The 14344-nt window shown below is 39.8% G+C and overlaps 1 protein-coding gene across 5 annotated transcripts in view; it reads right to left on the bottom strand.

The window, feature by feature from the left end:
* The window catches only part of EEF1AKMT2 (EEF1A lysine methyltransferase 2), a 93715-nt gene extending 80681 nt beyond the window's left edge, over positions 1 to 13034 (bottom strand). For 4 of the 5 annotated variants that reach the window (XR_011462819.1, XR_011462818.1, XR_011462820.1 and 1 more), the window contains exons 1-3: positions 12869 to 13034; positions 10704 to 10769; positions 10082 to 10196 (exon numbers count right to left, since the gene is read on the bottom strand). Coding sequence is in view for 2 of the 5 variants with exons in the window: in XM_070364040.1 (XP_070220141.1) it covers positions 10082 to 10196; positions 10704 to 10769; positions 12869 to 12978 (291 nt within the window). In the remaining 3 variants the exon portion in view is untranslated. Of the gene's footprint in view, positions 1 to 10077; positions 10197 to 10703; positions 10770 to 12868 lie in introns of all 5 variants that reach the window. The other variant, XM_014480494.2, reaches the window with a different exon arrangement.
* Between the last annotated feature and the right edge of the window lie 1310 nt (positions 13035 to 14344).

Here is a 14344-nt window from a genome sequence, read left to right as displayed (position 1 = left end):
ACAGTATGACAGATTAGCTTCTAAAGACTAACAATAAGACTGATGGCTAACAATAAGTCAAAGAATGAAAGCCAGGAAACAGTGAAAGGAAAATGCCAATCTAAAATAACACACCCAGCAAAAAAAATATATGTGTGTGTATACACACACACGCATATATCTCCATCAAAAAGGTAGGCGATCACTGAAAAGAGCACCAAATATGAGCAATGATTGTTAACATCACAAAAATACAGGAAACCAAACATGATATAACCATCTATTAAATTTACTTGTTTAAAAACTGAATTTGATAAAAATCTGTGGATCAGGGGTAAACAAACCTTTTCTTTAAAGGAACAGAGCATAAATATTTGAGGCTTGGCCACTCACACAGTCTCTGTCACACCTACTCAACTCTACTACTGTAGCACATAAACTATAGATAATAATGTAAATAAGTGAATATAGCTGTATTCCAAGAAATCCTTATAAAAACAGGGAATCCTAGATTTGACTCATAAACTATATAGTTTGCTGACCCTTATTCTGGATCTAACTCCCAACCTACAGAAAACACAGGGGACAGAAAATATGCTTAAATGGTACTATAAAGATGCAATTAGAAAGTCCACACCATGGAAAAATCATTGGGATTAATAAACTACCTTCTACAATAAATAGATCACCAAGTTAAATAAACAAACAATATACAGAGAATTTAAAGAGCCTTAAAGACAGAGAATTTAAAGAGCCTTAAAGACTATCAACCAACTGCAAAATGTGGACTCAACAGCAGAATGGAAATGACAGAAGAAAAGTCAATGAACTTGAAGACACATCAATGCTAGTTATCAAATCTGATCCATGGACAGAAACTAATTGGAAAAAAAATGAACAGCGCTTCAGGGACCTGTGGGACAATAAATACAAAGAGGCCTAACTGATAGTTACAGACTCTCAAAAGGAAAGAATGTTATTGAGGGGAAAAAAAATTTTAACACAGAGAGCCTGAAAACATCCCAAATTTGACAAAAGACATAAGTTCTTAGATTCAAAAAGCTCAGTGAACTCCAAATAGGATAAGCAGAAAGAAATCTAAGCCATGGTACATCATGATTAAACTGCTAAAAACTAGAAGAAAATGGAAAAAATCTTGAAAGCATTCAGAAAAATGATGCATTACTTACAAGAACACAACCATTCAGACAACTGCAGATTCTTCATAAAAAACCGTGGCGGTTCTGGGACCTCCTGGCGGTCCAGTGGCTAACACTACACGCTCCCAACGCAGGAGGCCTGGGTCCCATCTCCCTGGTCATGGAACTAGATCCCACACGCGGCAACTGAAGACCTTGCACGCCACAAGAAGATCACAGAGCCCGTGGGCCACAACGAACCCAGTACAGCCAAACACATTTCATAATAGTTTAAAAAAAGCTATGGAAGTCAGAAAGAAGTGACACAACATTTTTAAAGTGCTGAAAGAACAATTATTAAGAATTCTATATTAAGCAAAAACATCCCTCAGGAATGAAGGTGAAATGAAGACATTCTCAGATGAAGGAACACTAAGAAAACTTCTAGCCAGCAAAGCTACTCTAAAAATCATCCCTGAAGGAAGTTCTTTAGACAGAAAGTAAACAATATTAATTCCAGAACAAATACACACACTCAGAAGATCAGGAATGAAGAAAAAACTGCAAAAGTATCTTTACTTACTTAACAACTACTATTAACTACTATTCTCCTTTGACAGGAGAATACAAAGGATAATTACAAGATTATCCAACAGGATTTTCAACATATATAATGATAATATTTAAGACAACTACAACATAAAGGAGGGAAGATTAAAAAACTCAAATGTTGTAAGGTTTTTACATTCCACTTGAAACGGTAAAGCATTGATTCTAAGAAGATTGTGTAAATAATGTATATTATAATATGTAGTAAAAAAGCTCCAAACACATTAAATATTGTTTAGTCACTAAGTCGTGTCTGATTCTTTTGCAATCCCATGGACTATAGCCTGCCAGGTTTCTCTGTCCATGGGATTTCCCAGGCAAGAATACTGGCATGGGTTGCCATTTCCTTCCCCGGGACCCAGAGCAACCACTAAAAAATCCAGAGATATAGTCAAATCCTTAGAGCAACCACTAAAGAAACTATACCAAGACATTTATATAGATATATCTAATTAAAATGGAATACTAAAAAATGGTCAAATTAACCAAAATAAGCAGGGAAGCAGAAAGGAAGAATGAAAAACAGAGGTAACAAAGAAAAAAAATAATAAAAATGGCAGACCTAAATCTAAATGTTCCAAATAGAGCAATTAAAGGATAGAAATTCAAAAAAGATTAAAAAAAAAATGACCCATCTATATGCTGGCTACAAGAAACTCACTTCAAATATAATGATACAGGCTGCTTAAAATGAAAGACTAGGAAAAGATGTATCACGCAAAAACTAATATAAAAATGTTGAACTTCACACCCACAAGGATGGCTATAATCAAAAGGACACATACTAAAAAGTTCTGGTGAGAATATGGAAAAAAGGGAACTCACAAACAGTGCTCATGGAAATGTATAAAGATCTAGCCACTGTGGAAACAGTCAAGCAATTTCTCAAAAGGTTAAATATAGAGTAACCGTATGGACCTGGTTATATACCCAAGAGAAATAAAAACATATGTCCACACAAAAACATAAACAAATTTTCATAGCAGCATTTTTCATAGTAGCCAAAAAAACAGAAGCAACTTAAAAGTCCATGAATTGGCAACTAGATAAATAAAATGTGACAAATCCATACAACAGAATATTAACTGGGCAAGAAGAGGAATATAGCATTGATACATGCTACCATATGGATGAACTTTGAGAATAGTATGTTAAATGAAAGAAGCCAGACACAAAAGACCACAGATTGATGGTTCCATTTATACGAAATGTCCAGAACAGACAAATCCACAGGGACAAAATGTAGATCAGTGGTTGCCAAGGACTGAAGGGAATGGGCAATAAGGAGTGAACGATAATGAATACAGGGCTTCTCCTTGGGGTGATGAAAATCTTCAGGAATTAAAACAGTGGTGATGGTTACACAAATTTGTGAATATACTGAAAACCACTTTAAAGGAGTAGACTTTATGGCATGCAGATTATATCTCAATTTTTTTAAAAGCTTTATTATTAGCATTAAAAGTGAAATTCAAAGTAAAAACAACCAATGTTAAAGAGGAACATAATACAGTAATAAACAGGTCAATTAATCAAAACACACATACAATCCTAAGTGTGTATGCTCTGAACAGAGTTTGCAAATACATGTAGCAAAAAATGACAGAAATAAAAATTAACAGACAAATTTACCAGTTTGGTCAGATAGACACTTCAACATTACTATATCCATAATTAATAGAATAGAAAATCAGTAAAGGTATAGAATTGAATACCACCACCACCAAACACCATAAATCTAGTCAACACATTCTATCAGGTAACAGCAGAACATATTTTTTTTTTTTCAAGTGCATGTGAAACATACACCAAGACGGATTATATCCTGGATAATAAAACAAACACATTTAAAAGAACTTAAATCATACAAAGTATGTTCACTGATATAATCTAATAAATAGGAAAAGGAGTACGACAAGGCTGTATATTGTCACCCTGCTTATTTAACATATATGCAGAGTATATTCGAGAAATGCTGGGCTGGAAGAAGCACAAGCTGGAATCAAGATTGCCGGGAGAAATATCAATAACCTCAGATATGCAGATGACACCACCCTTATGGCAGAAAGTGAAGAGGAACTAAAAAGCCTCTTGATGAAAGTGAAAGAGGAGAGTGAAAAAGTTGGCTTAAAGCTCAACATTCAGAAAACTAAGATCATGGCATCTGGTCCCATCACTTCATGGGAAATAGATGGGGAAACAGTGGAAACAGTGTCAGACTTTATTTTGGGGGGCTCCAAAATCACTGCAGATGGTGACTGTAGCCATGAAATTAAAAGACGCTTACTCCTTGGAAGCAAAGTTATGACCAACCTAGATAGCATACTAAAAAGCAGAGATATTACTTTGCCAACAAAGGTCCATCTAGTCAAGGCTATGGTTTCTCCAGTGGTCAGGTATGGATGTGAGACTTGGACTGTGAAGAAAGCTGAGCGCCAAAGAATTGATGCTTTTGAACTGTGGTGTTGGAAAAGACTCTTGAGAGTCCCTTGGACTGCAAGGAGGTCCAACCAGTCCATCCTAAAGGAGATCAGTCCTGGTATTCATTGGAAGGAATGATGCTAAAGCTGAAACTCCAATACTTTGGCCACCTCATGCGAAGAGTTGACTCACTGGAAGAGACCCTGATGCTGGGAGGGATTGGAGGCAAGAGGAGAAGGGGACGACAGAGGATGAGATGGCTGGATGGCATCACCGACTCGACGGACATGAGTCTGAGTGAACTCCGGGAGTTGGTGATGGACAGGGAGGCCTGGCGTGCTGCGATTCATGAGGTCACGAAGAGTCGGACACGACTGAGCAACTGAACTGACTGAACTGAACAAAAAGAAAAAATCCCCAACAATTGGAAATTAAAGAACAAAGTTCTAAATAATCCATGGATCAAAGAGGAAAATTAGAGAATCCCTGGTGGTCCTGGTGGTTAGGGACTCTGTTCTTTTATTGCCAAGGGCCTGGGTTCAATCCCTGGTCAAGGAACTAAAATCCCAAAAGACACATGGCACAGCCAAAAAAAGAAAAGAAAAGAAAAAGAAAGCATATCAAAGTCTGAAGGGTGCAGGAGCACCTATAGGAAAATTTTTAGCATTTATATCATTAAATGATTATATCAGAAAAGGAAAATCTAATATCAAAAATCTAAAGCTTTTACTTTAAGAAGCTAGAAAAAAGAGCAAAAATAAATTAAAAGCAAAAAGAATGAAAAAATAATAAAATTAAGAGCAAAACTCATTGAAACTGAAAACATAAAAACAAGGTCAATGAAAAAAAAGCCAAGTTTTATAAAAGACAGGAAAAAATGAATTTCTAGCATCATCATCAAAGAAAAAAGAGAAGACAGAGTAACCGATATTAGGAATGAACAAGGCCCCATCAATACATATCCCACAGATATTAAAAGGATAACGAGAATACAATGCAGAACTCTATACACACAAATTCAAAATGGACTAATTCCTCAAAAACTGCAAACCATGCAAACTCTCTCAAATGACTATTAAATTTAATCCATACTTTAAACCTTTAGTGAAGCAATCTCCAGGTTAAATAGTTTAACTGTGAATTCTACCAAACATTCAAGAAGAGACGACACTAGTGCTTCACAGTATCTTCAAACAATTAAAGAAGGAGACAATGCTTTCCTGTTCTTTTCATAAGGCCAGGGATACCCTGAAGCAAAAACCAGATAAGGACACTTCAGGACTGAGGGAAACTGCAGACAAATATCCCTCAAGAATGCAGACGCAAAAGTTCTCCACACAGTATTAACAAACTGAATCTAGCAATACAGAAATAGAATTAGGTATTATGACCGAATGAAGCATATTCCACAAGTTCAATACTGGTCAATATTTGAAAATCAATACAATCCACTGTATCAATAATCTAAAGAAAAAATAAACCTCAGGATTATATTCATTGATGCAAAAAAATTATTTCATTCTACTTTTTTACAAAATTCAACAGTCATCCTAGAAACACAAGGGAACTTCTTCAATACGATAAAGAGTATGTATCTAATAAGACCCTGCAGCTAACATACATACTTAATGGTGGAAAACGGAAGACTCCACCTAGGATGGGAACCAGGCAGAAATGCACCATCACCAGTCTTAGGCTATATGTGTATTAGAAGACCTACGTAGTGTCATCAGGCAGGAAAAAAAAAGAAAGGCACACATATTGCAAAGAATCAAATAAACTTACCCTATTCATAATTAACATGACTGTCTATATAGAAAATCTCAGAAAATCCACCAAAAAACTTGTAGAACCAATTAAATGCAAGATTAAAGGACACAAGAGAAACAAACAAAAATCAATCATATTTCTAGCAATAAACACTGGAAACTGAATTTCAAAAACCAATACCACTTTAAATACTCCACACACACACACACACACAAATACACAGGTATAAGTCTAAAAAATATGTACAGATCTGTATGCTGAAAACTAAACAATACTGATTAAAGAAATCAAAGAAGATCTAATACATGAAGAGACATACCATGTTCATGAATTGGAAGACTCAGTAAAGATGTCGTGTGTGTTAGTTGCTCAGTTGTGTCCAACTCTTTGCAACCGCATGGACTGTAGCCCACCAGGCTACCCTGTGCATGGAATTCTCCAGGCAAGAATACTGGAGTGGGTTGCCATTTCCTTCCCCAAAAGATGTGGAGTCTCCTCAAACAATAGATTCAGCTCAATTTAAACCAAATTTTCAGCATGGATTCTTTTGTAGATGTTTACAAATTAATTCTTAAATTCATTTGGAAATGTAAAGGAACTAGAACAGACAAAACAACATTTGAAAAAGAATACAGTTGAAAGAATCACACTACCCAACTTTAAGATTCACTGAAAAGCTACATTAGTCAAGATAGCATTCACAGAATGTCACCATGAATTCTTTCAAACATCTAAGAAACAAAGCCAATCTTACAAAAATCGTCTGAAAAAAATAAAGACAATTCTCATCTCATTTTATTAGAGCAGCATAACCTTGATAAAAAAAAAACCTTACATTAAAATTCCAAATAAGAAAAATTACTGGTTAATCTCTCTTATAAAGCTATATACAATCTGCCTGCAGTGCAAGAGACCTGGGTTCGATCCCTGGCTCAGGAAGATCTGCTGGAGAAGGAAATGGCAAACCACTCCAGTATCCTTGCCTGGAAAATCCTATGTACAGAGGAGCCTGGTGGGCTGCAGTCCATGGGGTCGCAAAGAGTCGGACATGACTGAGTGACTAACAGGACACTATATAATTCCTAAGTAAAATACTACCAAATCAAATCCAACATTATATGAAAAGGATAATACACCATGACCAAACATGGTTTACTTCAGGAATGGAAGTTTGTTTTAAAATCAATCAACCACTAAAATTATCTCAAAAAAATTGTCAATTAAAAAAAAAACTGAGGAGCCCCCACCAAAATCAATCAATTCAATTCTAACAAAATCAAGAAGAAAAATCATCTGATCATATCAATGAATATCAAAGAAAGCAAAAGATCAAGTGCACTATCCATTAAGATTAAAAACTCTTAACAATCTAGAATATAAAGAAACATCATCAATTTCAATAAATACCTACAAAAGCCTAGCGCTAATATATTTAACAGTGAAATATTAGAAGCTTTCCTCTTACAACAGGCAGTGTTAGAGGGCTATCTGCCTTCATGATGTCTATTCTACATTGACCTGAAGAGTACACAGCATTTTAATAAATAAAATATTAAGAATGGAACAGAAGAAATACCACTATTATTTACACACGACATTAAAGTCTTTATAGAAAATTCACAAGAATCTATAGGACCTACTGTATCCCTATGGGAACTCAATCAATATTATGTAACACACTAAATGGGAAAAGAATTTGAAGAAAAATACATACACGTATATACATAACTGAGTCACTTTGCGGTACACCTGAAACTTTACTCCAATATAAAATGTTTAAATTTTTTTTTTAAATTTTAAAAAAGAATCTATAAATGAACTATTGGAAAGAATGTGTGACTCACTGGATACAAGATCAATATAAAACCTCCTGCACTTATACATAATAGCATAAACTATTAGAAAATGAAAGTTTAAAAGCGTAACAATAGCAATTACAACAACAAAAAACTAGGAGTCAATCAAGGAAAAATATATAAGATCTCTACAGAGAAAACAACAAAATACTACTGAGAGAAAATTAAGAACTAAATAAATGGACGAATTCATCATGTCCATGGATTCACAGACTCAACATTATAAAGATGTAAATCCTTCTCAAACTGATCTATTACATATCAGTTGGGTTTATTCTCGAAACGCATTTAACATGAACAGAATACAGGAAAAAATTCACATAATTATCTCAATAGATACAGGAAAAACATTTAATCAATAACAGCACACACACATACTTAGCAAAGGAGAAATACGAGGAAACTTTGGTCTGATAACAGAGTTATCTACAAAACTAACTCATTAGATACATCATACCTAACAGTGCAACACCAAATGCATTCTCCGAAAAGGGCAAAAAAAGACAAGGATGTCTTCTGTCACCACTAATTTTTAACATTCTCCCAAAGATCCCAACAGTGTAACAAGGGGGAAAAATTACAAAGGATTGGAAAGGAAAGATTAAAACTACCATTATTTCCAGTTTGCATAATTATATGTGTGTGTGTGTGTGTCTTTCAGTCTGTAAAAGAACCTATAGTTAAACTATCAGTCACAAAGGATAAATCATTAGCCTCTACATGTAAGCTACTAAAATCCAAAAGAATCTACAGGTAAACAACAGAATGAGTAAGTAAAACTGTGATATAATTGTACAAAGAATCATATACAGCAACAAAAATGAATCAACTGCTACGAGCAACAAGTTGAGTGACTCTCACAGAATGCTGAGCAAAAGACACTGGAAAGCACACACTGAAGGCTTGCATTTATACATCCAAATTAGGCAAATTCATCTGTGATGTTAAAACCCCTGTGATAACCTTTAGAAAGGAAGGAGGAATAACTCTGAGAGGATTAGTAGGGAATTCAAGGGGGCTTTCTGGAGTCTGTAATATTCTACATCTTGATTAGAGTGATAGGTCTGTTCACTGTGATAATGCACTGAATCATACTCGTTTGGTTTGCACACTTTAATGTACATATGCAACACCCCAACATTTCAAAAAAAATTATTACAATTTTTTCTAATCATATTTCATGGCTTCAAACATTTGAATGGCTCCCCAAAGCCTAAAAGCAAAATCTAAGCTCTTACACATGGCATGATATGGCTCCTACTTTTAATCTAATCCTCCATTCTGTCTATCCCACAACACACTTTATAATCTAATTTACCAAATTCAGAGGGCCAGAACATGTTATGATGTTTCAAACTTTCATCCCTTTAAATACTGTTTCCACTTTTTGAAATTCTCTCCCTCTTTATACTCTACTCACACTCAACACAATTTCCACCAATCTTGGATATTAGCTCCTCTAAGACCCTTTCTCTTCCCTCTTCCCCAAATCACTCCCTTTAATCACTCCCTTTCCTACACTCAGCATATATATTATTGTGCACATCAAGCTATAGCATTAGTTATTCATGTCTATGTCAGTCTATACTGTACTGTGAATAACTCAAGCACCAAGGTCTAAATTTTCTTATTTCCAGTGCCCAGCACAAGGCTTGGCAGGTAGTAGTCACTTAATACATTTGACTGTTCTGTATATATCCTTACAACTAAAACAGTAGAACTATCAAAGACGAAGCCTGTCTCACACTCCCTCCACAGCACTTGGCACTACAGGCATATAACAGCGGCAGTTTAGCTAGGAGCAGACCCTGTACCAAAACTTAGCTCCATGGACAAAACGCTCTTTGCAGACCATATGCAGAACAGCCTTCAAACCATGTGCTCACCTGAGAACAGGGATATGTTCTATTGGAAGTCAAAGAATCACCTTCCTTTTATATTGCAATACATACAGATTTCCAGAGTTTTGAACTAGAAGAAACCCATAGAGATCACCTAGGTAAAATCTTTAAGAAAGAACTAAACCTGAGAAAAGAAATAAGAGCTTGTTCAAGGTCGAGACTACAGCAAGAAGGACCAAGACTAGAACTCAGATCCCCCGTTTTTCTCATTTAGTGCTTTCTCACAACCCATACAGTCTCCTCTCATACTATGTGACTCTCAAACTAAGTGGCATGACAGCTTTACTACTTAAGAGTTAGACTGCTGGATTAGACTGTTAGATTAGAGTATCCCTAATTGCAAGGTCTTTTTTCCTAATTTCATTTTTAAATTTGGCTCTAACACATGAATATTAATAGTACCAACAAGTTCAACCAGGAAAACACCATTTCCAGTTCCAATATCAAGCACTGAAGCATCCAATGGAATCTTGTGTTTCTGCATCCACCTTATTAGTCGAGTCATACTCTCTTCTCCAAACCTATTAGAAACAGAGAATCAGTCAGTCCAACTACCAAGGACTAGAGAACAAAGGTTACAGCTATATCCCACCTACGTAGCTTATTCAACACGCTCAATTAAGGTTTTTTTTTGAAAGTAAGAATACTACCTGTAAACTTAATCTTCATCTCTATTATTAAGGAGGAAACACCCCCAAGAATAGAACAGAATGGATAAGGTTGATATGTTACTTATCAACATTTCTCTACATCAGCATTAACATTTGTACATGCTGTTGGTTCAAAACTGCACAGCTTATTGAAAATGGACAATTACAGAATCAGGGTTATTTCCTAAGACTGTCATCAAACTTATACGTAGGCCATTAAAAAAGAAAAGAGAGTGATTCTTTAAATCTACCCATTTAAGCCAGACTCAGTCCAAGGTTCCCAAGATTTTTACTTTCTCTGGGATAAGCACTTAAAAGATACACACACACACCTACATAAGCTTCTGGATCATACTCCCACTATTTTCTCTAACTCACCAGATTTCTCCTGTATCTCCGTATTCTTGGAAAGTTTGCAGTTCTCTCTTATAGACAGCATCCCAACTATATAAATAATCAAATGCAAACCAAATTATTGAATTAAACTGTATTATGAATTCAATGTATAGTTCTCATACATTACCGGGATAGCTATGACAGAAACTTAAAACATTATTAGTGTTGATAAGTGCACATCACTCAATCTCTTAACATCCTCGTGTTAAAAAAATGAGAGTAAATGTATACATTCACAGCACTCACAACAATGCCTAACATTAAAAACGGTGTATGTTTTAGCTTAAAAAATACAAAGGCGTATCCGTCCAAGGATCCCCAAGTCCCAAACACAAGTCCAAAACTGTACAGGCAGTGTCATTACAGTACATTTCACTCTCAAATGCAGAGATACGAGAATTTTCTACCAGTGAGGTGATTACTCTCAATGGAATTCATTAAAGATAAGCTCCGCTTAAAAGTCAGCTTTAAGTTTAAAACTTACTCTTACTCCTTTTAAGGACTCTTCCCCCATCGATGGCCGCCTCTTCCTACTTCCTGTCTCTAGAATCCCTGGTCTCTCTCCCAGTTACCTCTCATCCTTACCTTTCCCCACGGTCAGTCATTCATCTATCTACTAACCCACTAAATGGTTACTGAGCATCTGCTTAGGTCAGATCGCTTTCTCCTACCCCAAGATGCTCACTGTCTCCTTGCTCCCTCCTTAGACCATCCCCGACTCCCACCCCTCCTAGCTTCCATGTCCCTGCCCTCGTCCACTGAACCTTCTCAGGTCCCTGCTGCTGCTGCTAAGTCGCTTCAGTCGTGTCCGACTCTGTGCGACCCCAGAGACGGCAGCCCACCAGGCTCCCCTGTCCCTGGAATTCTCCAGGCAAGAACACTGGAGTGGGTTGCCATTTCCTTCTCCAATGCATGAAAGTGAAAAGTGAAAGGGAAGTTGCTCAGTCATGTCGGACTCTTAGCGACCCCATGGACTGCAGCCTACCAGGCTCCTCTGTCCATGGGATTTTCCAGGCAAGAGTACTGGAGTTGGGTGCCATTGCCTTCTCCATCTCCTTGTACTAGTAATGTACTAATAATGTACTACTGCTGCTGCTGCTGCTAAGTCGCTTCAGTCGTGTCCGACTCTGTGTGACCCCATAGACGGAAGCCCACTAGGCTCCCCCATCCCTGGGATTCTCTAGGCAAGAACACTGGAGTGGGTTGCCATTTCCTTCTCCAATGCATGAAAGGGAAAAGTGAAAGGGAAGTCGCTCAGTCGTGTCGGACTCTTCGCGACCCCATGGACTACAGCCTACCAGGCTCCTCCATCCATGGGATTTTCCAGGCAAGAGTACTGGAGTGGGGTGCCATTGCCTTCTCCGTCTCAGGTCCCTAAGCCGGGCAATTGTCGCCCGGCTCCCACCCTTGCCCACCAGCCCTACTTGTCAGACCCACGCTCGCTCGTTCCCTTTCCTCAGTTCAGTTCAGTCGCTCAGTCGTGTCCGACTCTTTGCAACCCCATTAACCGCAGCACACCAGGCCTCCCTGTCCATCACCAATTCCCGGAGGTGGCTCAAACTCATGTCCATCGAGTCGGTGATGCCATCCAACCATCCCATCCTTTGTCGTCCCCTTCCCCTCCCGCCTTCAATCTTTCCCAGCATCAAGGTCTTTTTCAGAGACAGTTATTCGCATCAGGTGGCCAAAGTATTGGAGTTTCAGCTTCAACATCAGTCCTTCCAATGAACACCCAGGACTGATCTCCTTTAGGATGGACTGGTTGGATCTCCTTGCAGTCCAATGGGCTCTCAAGAGTCTTCTCCACCACCACCCTTTCTTCAAGCCTACCCCCAAAAGCTTAAGACTCCCTAAAAAAGCCCACTCAGGACCTTTAAGGCCCGCCCCGCACCCCACGGGCCCCTCAGACGTCAAAGTCTTTGAAAGGCCTGTTCACATGTGGCCCTCCGGACTCCATCCTGAAGGTCCCCCTGACTCTCTCCCAAGGTGGCCCTTGCGGCTTCCACCCATCACGCCCCGCTCAGGCTCTCCCCATCTACCGGGACCCCCACCACCACCATCACCACGTCAGAGATCCATGCCTCCGTCCCCTCTCCCGGGACCCGGGCCAGCCACGCTCACCCTCCCCTGCCCCGCGCCACACTCACTGCTCTCGGGTTCCCAGCGCAGACGGGACAAACCCACCCCCTTCGGGGCCGCACCCTGGGGACCGCGCCGCGCCTCCCGCGCCGCCGCCGTAGTCTGCGCCCTCGTTCATCGCGCTCCGCGCCCCGGACGGCCGTTGGGGCCGCCATAGAGACGCGGCGCGGGCAGAGCGGACGGGCGGGCTGGCGCCTCTAGGAGGCGGGAGGCCACCCTCTCTACTGCTCCGGCCCCCGCGGGGTCGGCTGTTCTGCGCTCCTCCCGGCGCCGCCTCGGACCCTAGCCCAGGAGTGCACCGGGCTAGGCCTCCGCTCTGTCCCGCCTCTCTCCAGCCAGCATCAGACGCACCCACTGCTTCGGGGTGCCCGGCGTATGCGCACCTTAGATATGGGGACGGCTGTTTGTGAGAGACTATTCAAGCCATTGCATTTTGGAAAAAGCCCGGCGGTAGGGAAGCCACAGCAGATAACTAAGCTGACAGCGTTCAGCGACCCACACGTACAGATCACCTCATCTCTCCACGTCGTGGGTAGATCTGAGAAATGGGTGGGACGGACCGTCGCAGTATTTGGCTTTCCTGCCCAAGGCTAATTCCATTTGTGGCTGGCACCCTGCCTTGAAAATTAGCATTCTGGCCTCTTCTGACTTGACGTCACTGGTGGAGGAAGGACTTTATGCCAGGTGAAATGAATGCCCTAGGGTCCCCCACCCCCACCCCTTCACGCCCGCCCAAGTAGGCCAACCACGGGTAATGGGAGAGCTAAATGAGAAGAAAGCTCTAAGTGAAGTCAGGATGCTGTCTCCACGCAGCAGCTAACCAGGCACCTGGCCCTTTCCAAGACCCCTAACCTCTGTGTGCTTCAGCTTCCGCAGGAGCACCTCACTGGGGAGAGACTGCTCTCAACCAGTGAACGTTAACAAGTCCCTGGAGGTGAGCGGCATCAATAGTTGCCTTTCCAGCTCACAGAAATCCCAGTTAGGACCACATGTGTATGTCCTGTGACGCAAGACATTCCAAGATCTTCAGGCAAGTGCTGGTGTAGAATATGGTAAAAGACAGATGGGAATCTATGTGTATAGTGATTAAAGAACTCAAGAAAGTGCATAACCTTATTACAGAGTAATAAAACCACCAGATGCCACAGTCAATTAGGGCTGCCCTGAGTGAATGGTTGTTTTGATCTTTTCTAGACTTGATGCTCAATGCTCGAGAGAGTGAGCTTGAATGTGACTGAGTGGGTCTTAAAAGGTTTTAGGTTCTAATTAAGAAGCGCCCATGAAAGATAAGGCTCTCTTCAATCTGATGTCTTGCCAGCACTTAAGATTGCTCTGTGTGACGAATGCTATAAACAGTTGTTGGTATGGAGCCCTGGAAAAAAAACACGATTTCTACAGAGTTCCTTCTTTGGCTCCAGGATTACTCTGAGTGTTTAGTCCTGAGTGGGGCACCACCTCTGATCTCCCAGGACAACATTCTTGGT

This window comes from Bos mutus, chromosome 26 (genome assembly GCF_027580195.1).
Source record: "Bos mutus isolate GX-2022 chromosome 26, NWIPB_WYAK_1.1, whole genome shotgun sequence".
Taxonomy (NCBI): Eukaryota; Metazoa; Chordata; class Mammalia; order Artiodactyla; family Bovidae; genus Bos; species Bos mutus.
The sequence above is the reverse complement of the archived record's forward strand: the minus strand, read 5'-3'. Positions and strand labels throughout refer to the sequence as shown.